This window comes from Priapulus caudatus, unplaced genomic scaffold, assembly GCF_000485595.1.
Source record: "Priapulus caudatus unplaced genomic scaffold, Priapulus_caudatus-5.0.1 Scaffold139, whole genome shotgun sequence".
Classification (NCBI taxonomy): Eukaryota; Metazoa; Priapulida; class Priapulimorpha; order Priapulimorphida; family Priapulidae; genus Priapulus; species Priapulus caudatus.
In genome coordinates, this window is record NW_014577200.1 from 231,082 (window position 1) to 249,822 (window position 18,741).

Below are 18,741 nucleotides of genomic sequence, written 5' to 3' on the forward strand. Positions count from 1 at the left end.
ACTTCGAGAGACGGACGCAGTAAACACTGATCTCGAGTCGGTTTTCGGTGAAAATACCAGATTTTCACCGCTCATTATCTCAGCGTAGAGGCATCGTAGGGACATGCGGTTTGTTTTATATGAACAAGGTAAGACAGCTAATCAATAATACTGCAAAGGATCGTCAAAATAAAACGGGAAAAGTTTATTAATTCGACTAATACTGCAGCATGGTTTCAGCATTTTACCATTGTACGCTCTCCTTCTTTATCTGCTCTTGATGCTATGTTTAATTTGAGAAACGTCACAAAGGTACGAGGCTCTGCTCAGAACCATAGTGTGACTTGTGTGTGGTACGTAAGTCCTTGGACAAAGTCAGGACAAACCACGTAATGGTTGGCGATTGTTATGTGTGTTTTTTTGCTGCAGGCTAACGTCATGTTGGAGTATTCAACCGGGGAGGCTGAAACCCTGCTAGCTAAGAACCACCAGGCTGCGAATGAGAGTTTAGCTCAGATAGAAGAAGACCTTGATTTCATTCGGGATCAGTACACTACCACTGAAGTCAGTATCCTTTCTGCGACCATGTCTTGTTTCCGTTCAGTAAGAATGAAAAATTACTGCCATAAAATTGTAGAAGTGGAGCAAAACCATCCAGCAGAACCATCTAGCAGAACCACCAGAACCAATTGTTTATCAGACCACTCAGCGACTTTTTAACAACATTGTTCCTTGTTTAACCCATTACTTCGAAATCATTGCTCAAAAACGCACAATCTGAACAAAATATAGGGATATATAATCTCACTTCATAGCAGATATATTACTGATTACACCAACTTGATAAACACTAAGAATTTATGCTGTTATAGTATAGAAAATTGGAATTGAACACACCGTAACATCATGGCATATTTGATTATAGCGACAGTTAATTTGCAAATGGTGCCTCAAAACAAGTGGACCCATAGTGCACCTAATTCAAACAAAAGGGCATCTGATTTTGTGTAGTTTACTTCGTTTCTATTTTTAAATTGGACGATATCTCGTGCTATCGCGAGATAGTGCAAGATTCGCAAGAAATGGCGGCGGTAATCAAAACGAGTAATCAAAACTCGAATCGTGTATGTTTTGGTGAATATAGCCAAGTACGAAGGTTCTGAATCTAAGACATGTCAGCATTACTCTTGACAGCTGCTATTACACAAGCAATAACGGTAAGGCTCGTATAAGTGGGGAAAACATGAGGCTGGTTGGAAATTAATTTCGAAATACTGGCTTTAAACATGTTATGTCACAAGCTAAGGCTGTATATAATTCATTAGATTTATATACATTCATATAGATTTGTCTGAAATTATTTCCGTCAGTTTACGTATTGATTGAACTCACTTAAAGCCATTATTACGAGAGTTTTGCTCAGAAACCCCACAACCCCCCAAAAAAATAGTGAAATATAGTCTCACATCACAGCAGATATATCACTGATTACACCAGCATTAAAAAAACACTAAGATTTTAAGCAGTTATAGCATAGAAAATTGGATATGAACACATCGTAACAGCAATGCATTTCATCGTATCGTGATAATGGCAGAATTGGTAAACTTGTAAATTGGCTGTGATGAATTGAAAACAACTGCATTTGAGAGAGACTGTACTATGTCTATGGCAGATAGGCAGCAGTGCTATTACTACTAGCTAGTCCAATACTACTGGCTCTAGTTTCAAGATTACAGCAAATGATTGTTTACCAAACTAGTTCGAAAATTTCATGTTTTGGTGAATAAGAAGGTTCTAAGACATTTTATCGTTACTCTAGACAATTGCTGTTACTCAAGCAATAACGGTAGGTATCATGAAAGTGGTGAAAACACTGGAAAACTCTCGCAATAATTACTTTAGCCAGGGTTTTCCCCACATACAAGTGTAAGTATAGTACCTATTGAGCTTAAATTTATTTGGTTAAGTACCTTAACACCTAATTTAGACATGGCTAGAGTTTACAACTGGGATGTCAAAAGAAGACAAGCACTTGCAGGAACAGCAGCAAGTGCATCCGCATCCTAAGCAATAAAAGATGAAACTTGCTTTGCATATTTTCTTCTATTTCCTCTTGAATCACTGCTAGCCTGGTAGAAATGATTTTCCTTAGTTCAGCGCATCATAGTACACCTCTGCATGAACATGCATGGATGGCACATGCAGGCCTCTCAGTAATGCAGTAGGGTTGGTAGCAGTGTCATCTTATAACAGCTCACATACATCTAATGCCACTGAGTGTAATTTGCACGATGAGCTGTACACTTGGATTCTATCGATTCAGGAGTATACCCAAGCTTGTCTATTTTCTCATGGTTTATTTCACTCGTGATTGCCTCCTGCCTAAGTTGCCAGTGTAGTGGCGTTGGATTGCATGGTGGGGCAAAAATGTTTGTTAGAATAATAAGTTCATAATTCTGCCATTTGTATTTAAACCCCATGATTGATGGGTTAGTCGAGGTGTGTTAATACTTTTGAAAATTACATTGTAGCAATAAAGCTAAACACCGTGTTTCAAACAAGCACATGTACAGGTTTTGTAACAGTGCTTTTAATAAATGTAAATTATCACCTAGTAATTAATTCCTTATAATTATGCAGTTAACCATCCTCCTCCAAATTCGAATGGGTAATTTTCATTGTAAGTTATACATGACTGTCATGTAGCTTTTTGGTAGATAAGCTTGACTATTATTATGTTAAATATGCCCGTGCTTTGACTCTTGACATCTCCTAAAAACCTTGTGACATTAGATACATAATTGCGCATAGAAAACACAATTATGTTAAATTTGCATTTACTCAATCTGTGACAGACTATGAAATTCTGCTAAAAGCTTTGATAAACATAACACAATAAATGTATTTATGGACGAGTACATAGAAAGTATACATACAGCAACTTTTTACCCTGTAACTTTTGATTTTCACCACCATTGCGCATCCCTTGCACGGTATCTCTTTTACCGTAACATTACTTGTTTTACGTTGTACATACACCACTAGTAAGTGCACAGTAGACAATATTTATAATAACATACAAGATTTTGAAATGCAAATGCAACAGTTCTGTCTTTATTAATTATAAGGACATGTTCTCAGACAGAAAATTGTAACAAAAATTGCTTCACTAGTATTTTAAGGAATGCATGGCAATTGAATAATTAATTCTCTGACTACTTGTACTATGCAATCTAACGACTGAAATTATGATGAAGATTCGCACAACTACTGCATTAAACAATTACATTGCACAGAAAACAACAAAGGCACAATGGTTATTCACTTCGCCAATTTTCCGGCTAAATCCAAAGCATCCCAACGGAAAATTGAATAATATTTGCATTTGCGGCACAGAGTTGAATATGCTCCAGCCTAAAGAAAGCACTATGCAAGACGACACAGACATTACGCTATCTACTATCTACCATCAAACACACTTAATCAACAAAATATTGCCTATATTGTATCAACAATCTTAAATAGGGAGAAACGCAACTGAACAGTATATAATTAAACAAATACTGTTTTTGATGTTTTTCTGTATAGAAGGGGTGACAACTTTAAAAAAAACTGTAAACAAACAAAATAAAATACCATGGAACGAATAACACTATCACAACGGTTAGAGACAACAACTCGCATACAGGGCTCTTCCTTTTCACCTTGACAGAAGTAGCTTCCAATCTCACATGCCCTCTCTAGCCATAAAATTATATGTAGTAATAAAACTGAACCAACAACAAGGTAATAAAACATGTTCCACAATCATACAAAATGAGCCTTTAGAAATGGCTTACTGGTTTGTGCTGCACTAGAGTTAATTTAGAAATATATTATACTGGTCATGTTAAGAAAGTAACATCCGCACAGTTCTCATCTTTGTGCACCTATTGCAATCATTTTCACTTTAGCAGTATCACTGGACTGCATAAGTACGAGTTACCTGATCAATACTGCTCTGCTAAACAGGTGTGTAAGCATGGGTGTATTTTTTTCAGCTGTTTGATGATAAATTCAGCAAGGAACCTGACCAAAACTTGCCACGTAGCCAGTTCTTATTTTAGATGGAATATACCAAGAGCGTATAAAGAAGGAGAGCGTACAACGGTGAAATGCTGAAACCATATTGCAGTATTAGTCGAATTAATAAACTTTTCTCCGTTTTATTTTGACGATTCTTTGCAGTATTATTGATCAGCTGTCCTACCTTGTTAATATAAAACAAACCGCATGTCCCTACGATGCCCCTACGCTGAGATAATGAGCGGTGAAAATCTGGTATTTTCGCCGAAAACCGACTCAAGATACATGCTGACTGCGACTGTCTCTCTCTTTGTGGCCAGTGTGTTGCTTCCGGTCGTCGCTGTGTAGCGCCATGGTAGCGCTGACTCACGTCAGTACTACAGAGTTTACTATACATCCAGCCTGAGGTGGGCACAGGTGGGGGTCCTCACTATGGCATTCAATAACAGATGTCATTCATTCCATTTGTCAATCATTGACGGAAACACGCGAGGTTTCCCGAAGTTATCTCAAAGCGAGAGACAGTCCGAGTCGCAGTCAGCAGGTATCTCGAGTCGGTTTTTGGCGGCAATACCAGATTTTCACCGCTCATTATCTCAGCGTAGGGACATGCAGTTTGTTTTATATTAACAAGGTAGGACAGCTGATCAATAATACTGCAAAGAATCGTCAAAATAAAACGGGGAAAGTTGATTAATTCGACTAATACTGCAACATGGTTTCAGCATTTCACCGTTGTACGCTCTCCTTCTTTATACGCTCTTGAATATACCTATTATTATTAACGATGGGTAGTACCTGACGTAACATGTACAAAAGTGCCATATGATTTACGATTTTGACGTAGAGGAATACATATATATAAAACCATGACGTCTGAAATTATAGATGAACCTGCTATCAGTAAATGAAGTTACACCAGTAAATCCATTGTGGAAATTTCACCTATTGCGAAGCAATAATAGAATGTGAAATATCACAGCCTCTCAACGTTAAAGAGAGTTTTGAGCTACATATATACACATATTTAAATATATGTGTGCGTGTCTGTGTATGTATCCTCAATAATCAGGAAAGATATGATGTAAACAGCTAATCTTACTAGGATCAAATTGCAGAATGTTTTATCGCCTATAAATGGTCTGATAACTGAGTAATTTGTCAGATGGCATCTTCTAGAATGTGTTATAATAAAAAAGGTGGCAGAAGACAAAACACTGCTATTTCTCACCGAAATTGGTCAAGTAAAATAAAACAAACACGTGGATGTCTATATGCAAGAATATGTACAAGCATCTATCAAAATTATTCTTTGGATTATACCACACGTTTACCAAAAATTTCCTGTACAGACCAACAGAGGGCACTCTCACTACTCTGCAGCTGGTACAGTTGCCTCTGTCTCACTTGGTCCCACTTCGCCTTTCTCTACCTGTTATCGAGAGATAATCAGACAAAATAAACACTATACTTACCAGAGAAGTACTTAGATTCAGCAAAACTCAATTAAGTAAGTGTGCAGTACCAGAGGAACAAAACAACAGGAGGGTAATAACTATACACAGGTAGGGGTGTAACGATTCACCGATCATTATACACGATACAGCGACCCATGATACGATATCATCAGGAGTCTATCAATATTGATACTCCTGATATCATGCGAGTGGAGCTGTCAATTATAGGCCAGTCTAGAGCACATTCAGAATGTCTCAGTGTGTGTGAGCCATAGAAATATTTGTATAGTAACTGATTGTTTACTATATATATATGAGTATGGCTTAGATATACTCATTAATACGTTATGAAAGTATTGGAATACATACTATAACAGTAAAATAACATTAGGATTCGACCATTCATGTCGATTGACACTTTCTGTCTGTGTATCACATTATGTAGCGTATCGTGACCTGTGTATCGAGATACGTATCGTATCATGACCTATGTATCGAGATACGTATCGTATTGTGACCTATGTATCGAGATATGTATCGTATCGTGACTCTATTGTATCGTTACAACACTACACACCTACCACCGACACACAACCACTATACACAGGTGAACATTTATCAACACACGTCGTCAATTTTAGTCATTTTGTCGTGAATCCATTTACCTGCTAATTGAAATCATTATTTCACTTAATTAAGCTAATATTAATAATTAAATATGAATTTCAGCAGACATCCGCTTGCAGTCATGTTCCAACACGTAGAGCAAGGCTACCTAGGAGATAATTCCCACCTTTGATTTGAGATCAGAATTCTCCACCTGCAGCATTGCCACTTGTTCCCTCAGCTGTTCAATTTCCAGTTTCAAGCTCTCCATGTCTGCAGCATCAGGACCAGTCGCTCCAATTCCCTTCTTGAAGAAGCTGAACACCGAGGTTAAGTGTAAACAGCTATTTACCATTTATACAATATAATATAATATAAATATGTGACTGTATAAAAAGGTGGAACTGTACATTACTGTTTTTGTTAACTCTAATGAATACTGCAAATTGTTAAATGGTTTTTGCTGCACTACACATGTTAGTGAGATGTGGAGAGAATGAGAATCTTTCCCAGCATCACTGATGCTTTGCATTTCAACTTCATCTAATATATACCAGTTGACAAATGCTATGGGGTTTCATTGATCAGATTATAACAACATTATTAGCAACGTTTGTCTGCAATATATATTTAATAACATAAATGCCAGGGACAGTCCACCAAGGACCGGTCAAAAATGAAAAGGATACTCCAAAGGATTTTCGGGCTTTTCAGGTTCTTCATATAGTGAAACCAAAACTAAAAAAAAAGAAAAGAATTAATGTTCACGTCAAATCCACACACCATAACTACAAGATTTTGCCACGAGGGCTTGCTTCCAAGTTGTTCCATCAGCAAAGAATGAAACAACTCGGAATCAGCACACAGAGACACAATGCTGATTAATTTTGTTGTGTTCAAACCTCCCATCTCAAATACAAAACAGATAAATGTCACTATATATATACTAGCATATACGTGTCTAGTGTGAAGTGATATAAACTATATAGAGCTTTAGATGGACGATCCAGAGAGACCGGATACAAGATGGCCTTGCGCAAAAGATGCGTTGTTCCCCGACCGCCGAAAGCGGTTAAGCCGCGCACTTCCGCGGGACTGGGCGCACGCGACCGCGGGATGTATAGCTATAGCTCCCCGCTATACGCATTCGCGCGCCGAAGGAAGGTTCAAGGTGGCCCCCAGCCAGGTAAGCGCGCGCGAATTGAGTATAGCGGGCAGACCTAACATCGCCCGCATTTTATCGGGACGTACATCGGCTCGGCTTAATCGCTTGGAGGGGGGGGGGCTTTCCGATTTATGGATTGACACGCGTTTGTACACTCCTCGCCGTCGTACGTCACCTGCCCGTATTTTTCGTACCTTTATCTGGCGTTTTCCCACTTATCTTTCTCTCTTTTCTCCACTCCCCACAGTCGTCTCTCTTTCTCTTCTCTCGCTCTCGCTCGCTCTGCCGCACGGGTTAATAAGTATCTATATACATGCATCAATGCTGCCGCAGCCAGCCACACAGCACTGCACTGTACTTGCAGCGTTTCAATAAAATGTAATGCTAAATAAATACAAGATCTATTTACTACGAAAGTCACGGCGGCGGCAAAAACTCCGAGCCAGCTCCACGTGAGCGCGGGGGAGGGAGGGAGGTGGATATTGTGCCGCTCCGCCGTCTTCCTAAAAACATGTGCATATATATATTTGTGTGTCAGTGTGGCGGCGTGCAGTGCGCAGTGCAGTGCAGTTCTCAGTCTAAACAACCATCAATCACTGAGGCCTGCGGGGTCCTAAGATGGCTACGATAATTACACTGGGACGTGACGATTCGAGCTAGACTCGTACGCACGTTAACTCGGCCAAGTCTGTTTCGCTACACCAACGTTATATTTAGTGAAGCGTCTGAAACTCTCCACCGCGCAGCAGTCTAAGCCGAATCGCCGGTCCTTGTGTGGAAAATTCTGTGGAAAATCCCTCGAAGAGAGCCTCGTCGCGCCATCTATGGGACGCCATATGTACGAGAATAAGTTCAGGGCGTAAAATTCAATAAATTGAAAATCGCTTTTCTACAGGAAAACCTAAAGCGCCCACCATAAAACTACCAATTACGAGCACTCGGATTTATTCTCGCCCTAAGTGCAGAGTCGAAAGGCTTCTGCAATCGCCACAACTCCTCAATTGACCGATTATGCGGCTTTCTGTAGTACCCAGAGGGCTTCGAGTAGTTAGTTCTACATAGAGGGCAGCGAATTGGATCAAAAGGCGCCGCAAGGCGGCGCTGTTCGCGCTTCGCGCGTATATCCGGGCTGCAGATCGTCGAGTTTGACATAGAATTATCTGCATTGTACACACGTGCATTATTACATGCACACACCACTCGGTGTGCACTCACTATATGTAGTGTTACAGCCAATGCGATTTAATGATGTAGTTAGCATGCATAATTGATCATTTCAATTCAATAAGAAAAAAATTAAATAGTAAGATGATGTTATATGTAATTGTTCGCACAGTGTCTCAACAGAATGTTCCTTGCACATGATTATCCAATACAGCCAGACAGCAGCATTAAAATACTACGCAACCAATCGTTTAACAGTTTGGTAAGTGGATGGGGAAAAAAACATCTTGATCGCAGCCTACGTAATACAGCCATGCCTTTTAACATTAATAATTAACCAACCACTACGTATTTTATGTATTTAGTTGGCATGATCTAGGATTCTAGGGTAATCACAAGACATAATGAACATATGGATCAAACATCAAACATGCATGCGACATTGGTTACCTTTTGTCAAGGCATCAACTAGCCCAGCATTTTCCAAATATTTCCTGAACTCCTCCCGTCTGGAATCATTTCCTACCTAAAATTAAATGCAACAATTGCTTTGTATAATATTTATCTAATACCTGAACTATATATTCAACTATACATGTGAATATATAGAAACACTGCAATGTAGCCATACACTTGGTTTCACCATATTCTTCAATGAAATACGCCATAAAATACTGTTGCAAGTTTTGTTAAGTTTTCTATGCTGTTTATGAAAGATGCATGGTGTTTTGTTTGCAGTTGAAAATTGGCATGCTAAGTTTATATGGTCTATATATGTGCACCCTACTAGTACATCCAAGTATCAACTTGATGAGCAGTACACCATCACCTGTATATTTTGTTGATATGGGTTCTAGGCCTTAAAAATACTGAAAATGGCAAATAGTGAAAGAGGCAACTTTCTCACTCAGATGTACTATACAATTTGTAATTTATATAGGATATAAACTGTGCTAGACGTGATGCGGCCATGATGCCGAGGCGCGCCGAGGATTGACACTGTCTTCCAATCACAGCCTACGCCGCACCTCTCTATAATATAATATAAGGTGGGGACCCATCACAGTACCAAATCGCTGATCTCAGGAACTAGGGCATTCTGCTAGGCTAGACCGGTTTCCTACGATAGAGCACAAAAACGAAAATAAAATAAGGGCCCTTATTAGTACTTATTTTTGGTGAAATCTTAAAAAAGTACTTATTATCTCTGTTCTGTGTCTGTGTGTCTGAGATTTGTGTAAGCCCCATAATGTAAGTAGAAATAACCATGTAATAATGAAGTTAAATATTCAGTAGCTATTTGGCCATAGTTTCCCATATGAGATGTGCAAGTTGAATTTCATCAGAACAGATTTTGTTTTTGAAGTCTGCAATGCTGTACAGTGTACGGGTGTCGTGAACACCGATCTGTCACAAGCGGTCCGATCACAAGCACGTAATATTACGTCGTCCGCACAGAGTGCAAACATGCGTAGAAATAAGCGATCACAACCACGCAATATTACCTGGTCCGCACACAGTGGAAACATGCGAAGCACGTAATGTTACGTGCTACGCAGCCAAGTGGTTAATCAGTCGCCCGACCTACCAGCCCATTCAGATCTATCTATATTCTAACTTTGGAGTCCGTATCATCAACCAGTACTGAGTACATAGCATACAATAAAACATTTCTGTGTGGTGTGTGTATTTCACTGTGTACTTGTACTGCCAAACAAATGGTTAATGTGTTACGTGTAAGCATGATTGCACATGTATTTGTATTGACATCTCAACCATAAAAAACAAACATGTGCAACAACTAAACTCTCCATATAACACCTTACACATAACACTACTGGCACTGCACTTGTAACACTAGATACAATAATGTAACCCAAACCCAAGAGGATAGGGTTACAAAGTGTCCCTATCCTTTTCTGCGGAGGAATGCCCGAGTGAATCACTCGGGCCGGTTTGCTGGTGCGTTTTCAGATACTAGAACTTCCAAACTGGGTTTATTCTAAACAGGAACCTTTCTCCGCTATTCGGGAACTTACAATGTATCGCAATACTCTGTATTAAACTAATATAACCTGTTACAAAAATTCGAAGTGACGAGCGGCGAATATACTGAGCGCCATTTCTGTTGACCTGTGACGTACGCATTTCCCAATGCGCATAGCGATCGGCAAACGCAGCGCCCTCCGATTGGTCGGTGAATCCACTCTTCAGTCTTCAAACCGAAGTACGTCACAGGTCAACAGAAATGGCGCTCAGTATATTCGCCGCTCGTCACTTCGAATTTTTGTAACAGGTTATATTAGTTTGATACAGAGTATTGCGATACATAGTAAGTTCCCAGATAGCGGAGAAAGGTTCGTGTTGAGAATAAACCCAGTTTGGAAGTTCTAGTATCTGAAAACGCACCAGCAAACCGGCCCGAGTGATTCACTCGGGCATTCCTCCGCAGAAAAGGATAGGGACACTTTGTAACCCTATCCTCTTGGGTTTGGGTTACATTATTGTACCTATTGTAACACATGCATCACAGTCACTAAGCCCGCGCGTAGCGCGGGTTTCAGCTAGTTGTATATTAAAGTAATAACAACAACAACAACAACAGCAACATTATACCTTGAAGGATGCCATGTCAATTAGTTATCAAATATATGCAGCACGAGTCACGTTTATATGAACGTGAATTACAACTATGAAATAAAATGAAATTCGAGAGAACAGAAATTTCGTAGAAGGCGGCTGATACCATGTGGCGCCACCTGTGCCATATAAAACAAGTGAGCTGTTCGTTTGAGAAGGGAGACAAGAGTAATTTTGTGTGCATATGTTAGAAACAATTTCCAGCACAAAACGTTAGCTGTCATGTACATCTAGCTACGTTTAGCAATGTGGCTCATTATATTGTGTAACATAGCATATACTAAATTTACTGGAAATGTGTTGCTTAGGTGGGAAAGCCGTTAGCGCACTAAGACAGTGGCCTTATGTTTCAACATGTCTGCGCCCGTTGTCATTGACATTGGAAAGACATGTTCACCCAACGTCTGCTTACTTTACATCACGACGACCGTTGAGCTTATGGGGTTCTTCAAAGACAGATGATTGGAATAAGGCTATGTCTGAAGCAGAAAAGATTGTCGGATACCCAACTTCTTACTTGAGTCTCCGATGCTTGCTAAGTGACGAAATGTCGAATGTTGCACTTCACGTCCGGCGTTTGGTTGGAACTAAACACCCTCTTCTCCAAACTGCCAAGTAAGTGAGATACTGTGCAAGTGTAACAAGTCTACAAGACAATAGATATGCATTTAAACAAGATATTTAGGTTGACACTTTTCTACAACTACAAAAACATTATAGTTACCTTGTCCATATCCAGTGCCTATCTATATTCAGTCTATATCCAGTGGCAATGCCAATGGCAGTGCAGTGGACACCGACAAGTATAAGAACATAACATAACAAGTTAGCGTGGGTAGTCCTTAAACATAATGTTTAAGCACAAGTGAACATTAAAAATTTATGTATGAATATATTTGTATACAACTACATGTAGTGATGCACCTCACAGGTAATGGCTCGATTATATCATTGCAAGTCCTTTTCCGTTACATTTTTTTTTAGGCATTTGATATATGATGGGAAAAATGGCCTCCAGACCAGAGGTCTAATTGTTCTCCTAATGGCTAAAACTGCCGGACGTCCAAGCTCAGATGGGTATGACAAGGATTTATCAAATCAGCAGCAACAAGTCAATGATGCAAGCAGTGGCATTACTGAAAGGTACAGCCTGCTGGAAAATCGAGTACAGCATTAAGTAGCAGTGTTAACAGACTGATTTAATATACATGGTGTCATTTTCTCATTACTACAAAACTGCACTATTGCACTGAAAACATATACTTTTCCTCATCTTGTACTCCCAATTTTTAGGCAACGGCAACTTGCGGAAATAACAGAAGTTATCCACACTGCATACCTCATCCACAAGGGAGTAGTGAACCTGGATGGATTGCAAGCAGCAGATGGAAGCTGTCGTGACATGGAGTTTGGAAACAAAATGGCAATCCTGAGTGGAGACTTTCTACTTGCCAGTGCTTGCAGAGGATTGGCTTCACTTAGGAATACAAAAGTTGATCAACATACTTCATTATTCGTATCTTTATGCTTTTGCCTAGTCAATTAGGAAACTGTGTGGCGCTAAAATCATTTCTACACTAGTTACATCTCTTAACGCTGTGTAAATGGTAGAGATATGATTGCAAAGGTATGTCAATAATTCATTAACAGGATGCATGTATTGCCTAGTCTCTAAGGAAATATTTGTGCGCGTAGTACTAAAAATATTGCTGCATAAATTACAATTGTGGACACTTTTCAGGTGGTAGAGATGATCTCCACATCCATTGGGCACATGATGGAAGCAGAGTTTGCATTGTCTCGTGATAGACTCAACAATCCCCTACCCTCGCTAGACATAACCATTGATACCTGGCAACAAACTACGTTTAATGCCTCAGCGAGTCTCGTTGCCAATAGTTGCCAGTCTGCTGTAGCGCTGGTAGGCCATGGAGAAGAAGTGCAAACTCACGCGTACGAATATGGAAAGAATATGGGTTTTGCTCATCAGGTTTGTAGTGCAGATTGAATAGGTTTGCAAACCACATGTTTATCTAAGTACATGTGTGGTCTAATGTGACTTTCCAACTTTCAAAAAATTGATGTATAGACAGAAAACCAAGAGCAGAATCCAGTGAATGTAGGTTTGTTTAGCATGGTGCGCGGTTCCGACCTCATTTGTAAACTATTCTTTCAAAGTCCTAGAAAGACTTTAGAAGTGCATTACAAAGACACTATACATTAATGACTGCATGCTTGAATGATGTTAATATACAGCATCTCGTTCTATTTTGTTGTTGCAGCTACATCTAGATTTACAGTCATTTGAAGAGGATGATTGTGGCCCCGCAAGTTTGCATTCTGCACCCACTGTCTTCCTGCAACTGGAGAGTGCTGGCTCTTCACTGCTAAATCAGCTATGCAAAGTCACCGAGGCATCTGCATTCAATTACAGAGAGGTAAGAACTGCCAGTGCCTGTAAAAATAAATTGTTTAGAAACTATAGAGGGAAATAGGGTTCACTTTCCTTGTAGAAGTTTAAAGCAGTTATTTAAATATTTTGTTGCAACAAGGTTATAGCTATTAGTGAGCATATGGGTATAATCGTAAATATATTGTATTTTAATAATATGGGTAAGTTTAACTAATATTATGTTGCATCTTAATAATGTTTTGTTATATAACCTTAAAGGACAATATCAGTAACTTCATGAATTGATTGTCATCATGTGATATTGCAGCTCAAAAAGCAAGTTTCGGTGAGTGGTGCACTAGAGAAGACCAAGGAACTACGGAATTTTTACAGCCAGCGAGCTCTCAATGCATTAAACCAGTTCTCTAAGTCGGATGCAAGTCGGTCTCTGGAGAGTATTATAAAAGTAATGTCTAATTCTTGACGTTGAGTGAAATCAATTGGTGTGGGTACCTAGTTGTTAATGTCTCATGGTGATTAATGTTTCTGTAAAGTGTAGTGTTATAGTATGAAGAGTTTAAAAATGTAGATCTGTCATGAAATTATTCTCCCTGAATCCCATGACTACCAACAGTTTACACAATTATTTGAGCCATTAAAAGATTCATATACAAAATGAATGCTCTGTTTGACATTTCCTTTATAATGGGTTTTAAGTCACAAGGCCACTCCCATATCATTGTAGTAATTATTCAAATATATTAACATAATAAAATATCGATGTAGTGTGATGTGATATCGATGATCTATGTTTTGTGACAGTGTATAATGAATTGGGGAAAAACGGGAAACTGATGTAACGCTACATGTAGCTAAACATTATTCCAAAATATATACTTATATTTATTCATATGAAGTATTCCTGCTCCACTTATAAATCACAAGAATAACAGATTTTATTCATCAGTTATGTTGCAGTCACAATCTAAATTCCATTTTTCAAAGACTCGACATTATCTAGACAAGATTCAGAAAATTAGTAAAATCCTGATTCCCTAGTCTGATCAATAGAAAACTGAAGAACAGTACATACTTAAAACTAGACTGTGTGCTGGTCACTTTTCATACTTCTCGTAATGCTCAATTAAAAGCATGTATTATTTGAAAGAATATTGAAAAGAATTGCGTACAGGAGACGTTTTCTGTAAAAATGATCTGATGTGACGTCCCGCCATCTAGCGGAAGAAATAATTATAAACATTAACATTACAACAAACGTCAACATTATGTACAGCAAATTAACACATAGCTTTTTCTTCTATCACGTTTAATCACCGTCTTTTAGTGCCACCATAAGATGATGTCCTCAGGTGGCATTCAGCATATTTGTTTGTCATTCACACTATATGTTCTTAGGTGTAGCTTGACAGTATTTCTATTCAGCAGTTTAGGAGGGGGGTGATGTTGCCCATGGTGCGGAGTCATCTATCCATCTCAGCAATAGCATTCCCCAGCCGAATGATGAAATCCAACTGATACATTTGCACACGAACCTCCTGTGGGTTGTTTGTAACAAAAAATCCTGGCACTCCTGCCTTCTCTAGTGTAACCTGTGAAACAAATCCACCCCCAATTAAAAGTCACGCATACATGGCTATTTTTGATGCATTCCATAGAAATCTCATATTGAGACATTTATAAGCCAGATATACATATTTGAATGTTGTAGTTACCTGTTGGTCACTGACTTTTTGGTCAAGTTCAAGTATCAGCTTCATATCAGTTCTGTTTAAATCGGCCTCATGCTTTTGATCTAATTCCTAAACACACATCAAGTTGTGTTATAAAATTTAGGCGAGTATATGTGGAAATATACATATACCATTACTAATATAACCTGCATGACCAAAATGTAGTCCAGATATTGCAACACCGAACTCTCTATGTAGTAAATACTGCCGACTATGAATGACAATTTAATAATTTATTAGATGACAAAGATTAACTTTGTGTTTACAGTATATGCCAGTATTACAGCACTTTATACAAGGGTTGCCTAAGTTACTCAGCTTGCTACCACTCAACAACGTGGCTACCTGCTGCACTAACAGCTTCAAGTTTCTCACCTTCAGATCTTTTTGGAACTTTGCTTCCACTACCGGTATGTTGTGAGGCCGGCTCATGGATGCCTGAATTGCCTCTTTTTGCTTTTTCAAAATGTCCTGTCTGTTAGCTAAAATGCAAAATCCAGAATGCACTAAATCAGTTATAAAAAAACAATTTCTTCATTAAAAGTGTACCAGATTAGCCATTCAGAAATTTAAAAAGCAAATGCAAACACCCAATTACACAAAGATTATCAACATTGCAAATTCGTCCCTTTTCTCAAGTTCATTTACTTTTGTAAGTATTTAGCAGAGACATCCGCTGGTTGAAAAGATTTCTTTCAGTCATCTGTTGAATTTCGGTTAGTCCATGAACGATTTGAAAGACAGTTCCATCAAGAAGGGCACTTGCTAAACCGGATAGCAGATCATAAGGAAGTCGTTGCTGGTACTTCCTAGAAGTATAAAATCAAACAAAAGCAGAGTAGAAGTCAATGTGTCAATCATCATTCACATTAGTAGGTAATATGTGCGATTGCTGTGCACTGCAGCACAGGCAGTAGAGCAAATGGGCAGAGTAGGTACCCATGTTGTAGGTACCACGCTGATTGTATCAGGGGTAGATAATGACAAATCATTTTGTCATTATAATCATTTCTCATTATCTATCCCTGATTGTATATTGCAACAAACATGGGTGGTGTAGGTATATATCTATATATATAAAGTTGTTCAGCCGAATTAGTCCATACTCGTATAGAGGAAAATTAAAGATATTTTCAGAATCAGCACGTCTGGCAGGTGGTTCTGGCTGAAACAAAAATTTAAAAAAGTAAAAAAGTTAAAAATTGATAAAAATTCGATTCATCAATAGATGGCGGTGCGTACATCACGTATGTGTGAATCCATGGTGTATACCCTTAATGGCACAGTGGCCTAATCGCTAGAACATCCGTCTCCTACACCGGGATTCCGGGTTAGAGTCCCAGCTGTGGAACTTATTCTCCCCTTTTTTCCTTTTTTTCCCTTTACCTACCTCTTTAGTATGTATTATTTTTTACTTTTACTTTTGAATTTTTAATGTCTTATCTTTTGATTTCTTATTATTTTTTCACTGTTTGGGATGGGATGGGATGGGATGGCATGCGATGGCATGGGATTGGATGGGATGGGATGGGATGGGATGGCATGGGATGGGATGGGATGCGGTGGGATGGGATGGGATGGGATGGCATGGGATGGCATGGGATGCGATGATATGGGACGGGATGGGATATGGGATGGGATGTGGTGGGATGGGATGGCATGGAATGGAATGGATGGATGCATGGATGGATGCATGGATAGATAGATAGTTTTATTTTTTTGGGTATTTTCCTTTCAACCAAGCGGTCACCAACTGAGTAACGCCACTGATTTCCCCGGGCAACGCCGGGTATCCAGCTAGTATATATAGATATAGATATAGATATAGATAGAATAATATAGACCAAAACAGTAGACCTAATATGTTAGATTCAATAGGATAGCTATCAATAGGTGGAGTAATCCCTTATTTCTTACGTTACAATTAATATATGGTATCTGGATGGAAACAACCCTAGTTTGACCCTCCCCCCAGAGGGGTATACCCCGCATAGTGATGTATATATATATATATATATATATATATGTGCACCGCATTATTGCCCCCCCCCATTTTCCGTTTCCTTGCCATTTTTTTGCCCCCCAAATTTTTTCCTAACCATGTTTTTCCCCCCAAATTTTTCCTTTGCCATCTTTGTGCCCTATATATGTTTTCACCATTGAGCCATCTTTTTGCCCCATGTTAATAATTTTCACCGACGAGCCACCTTTTTGCCCCATGCTTTCACTGTTGAGCCATCTTTTTGCCCCATGTTTTCACCGTCAAGCCATCTTTTTGTCCTGTTTTCCCATTTCGGTGGAGCACCCCTACCCCTAACCCGACCAGGCTGTGCGACTAACGTCAATACACCTATTCTAACCCTAGCAATACCGTTTCTTGGAGCACCCCTACCCCTAGCTCTAGGACTATAACCTGCGCGTACAGTTGCCAACTTGCCACAGGGGCCGCCTGCGGCGATACCGCCTGTGGCAACTGTACGCGGGCTATAGTCCTAGAGCTACCCTACACCCACAAAATGCGAGTACCTCCCCCAGGGGTTTGGCATAAACTAGCTAGGATATTGCATTGGGCCTCCTGTAAGTATGTACACGGTGTCCAAGCAAATTATCTGCGTGTACCTTGGTACATATATGTAGCTTACGCAGGTAGTTCTCCGGCCATGTCTTGTAGTTGACTGAGCATAAAGTAATGCTTCTCCTGCACTACCTTTCGATCTGCCTCTTTTCTCTCAGTGTCATTTGAGATGTTATCATCTATGACCATATCTGGGATATACTGCTGAGACATGACACTCACACTGACACGTACGTCAAGCAAGCGCGTATGACTGATAGTGATAGTGATATTAATTAATTAATAATAATACGTTGAAACATAACTCAACATCACTGTTTCACTTTCAGTGTCTGTGCTGGTGGCTTTTCATACTACTGCTGGCTTACTGCACTTGTTACTTTGCACTGAGAACATACGATACAACATTACACAATATAACTGTGTAATAGCCTACTACATTGTATATAAAGTCTGCGTTCTTGTATTGTTGTTGTGGCTTCCGTTACCTCTACCCTAGATCTCAGCGCTTATGTTAGATAACGAAGACACAAAGAACGTTGTATAACTGCTGCGTGAGCATGGAAATATAGGGTAGAGGCACAGTGGTAGAGGCACAGAGGTACGCACGAGGGGGCGCCTCGCTCGACCGTGAATAAGGTTTTGGGCGACATGTTTGGGTCCGCGCCGTATACGGCTTGTATACGAACAACGACCGTATAATGCTCAATCCCTGCTGCCTTTCGCCTGCCTTTAGTGGAGCGAAGGGCTACACGGCAAAAGCTAATATTTATTTAGAGCAGGCGCTCCTCGCTATGCTAGCCACACACACATGTACAATGATACATACTCACACACGCGCATGCAAACACACATACACACACGCACACGCACCAAATACGCACATGCAGCACACAATACACACACGCACATACACGCGTGCACACACGCGCACACAAACAACC

The 18,741-nt window shown here is 39.6% G+C and overlaps 4 protein-coding genes across 5 annotated transcripts in view; 2 read left to right on the forward strand and 2 right to left on the reverse strand.

The window, feature by feature from the left end:
- The window catches only part of LOC106806062 (prefoldin subunit 3-like), a gene marked incomplete at its 5' end in the record, with an annotated part of 29,699 nt that extends 26,761 nt beyond the window's left edge, over positions 1–2,938 (forward strand). The window contains 2 exon segments of the mRNA XM_014807903.1: positions 409–547; positions 1,970–2,938. Coding sequence (XP_014663389.1) covers positions 409–547; positions 1,970–2,049 — 219 coding nt within the window.
- Positions 2,939–4,760: 1,822 nt separating this feature from the next.
- LOC106806063 (C-Myc-binding protein-like) lies at positions 4,761–11,191 on the reverse strand. The gene is made up of 5 exons (XM_014807904.1): positions 11,056–11,191; positions 8,890–8,965; positions 6,800–6,848; positions 6,298–6,427; positions 4,761–5,479 (listed from the first exon to the last, which is right to left on the reverse strand). Exons 1-5 carry the CDS (start codon positions 11,068–11,070, stop codon positions 5,420–5,422), a joined length of 330 nt encoding a protein of 109 aa, XP_014663390.1. The 5' UTR covers positions 11,071–11,191; the 3' UTR covers positions 4,761–5,419.
- Positions 11,192–11,220: 29 nt separating this feature from the next.
- On the forward strand, positions 11,221–14,274 carry LOC106806064 (decaprenyl-diphosphate synthase subunit 2-like). The gene is made up of 6 exons (XM_014807905.1): positions 11,221–11,694; positions 12,064–12,222; positions 12,373–12,571; positions 12,821–13,069; positions 13,362–13,517; positions 13,800–14,274. The coding sequence occupies exons 1-6, from the start codon at positions 11,375–11,377 to the stop codon at positions 13,953–13,955; spliced, it is 1,239 nt and encodes a 412-aa protein (XP_014663391.1). The 5' UTR covers positions 11,221–11,374; the 3' UTR covers positions 13,956–14,274.
- Positions 14,275–14,353: 79 nt separating this feature from the next.
- On the reverse strand, positions 14,354–18,367 carry LOC106806065 (protein DGCR6-like). 2 transcript variants are annotated; one of them, XM_014807906.1, is made up of 5 exons: positions 17,865–18,364; positions 15,871–16,031; positions 15,598–15,704; positions 15,205–15,291; positions 14,354–15,081 (listed from the first exon to the last, which is right to left on the reverse strand). In XM_014807906.1, exons 1-5 carry the CDS (start codon positions 18,008–18,010, stop codon positions 14,953–14,955), a joined length of 630 nt encoding a protein of 209 aa, XP_014663392.1. In that variant the 5' UTR covers positions 18,011–18,364; the 3' UTR covers positions 14,354–14,952. The 2 variants fall into 2 exon arrangements, with proteins under 2 accessions (XP_014663392.1, XP_014663393.1); XM_014807907.1 differs by lacking the exon at positions 15,205–15,291 and having other exon boundaries at positions 17,865–18,367.
- Positions 18,368–18,741: the final 374 nt, after the last annotated feature.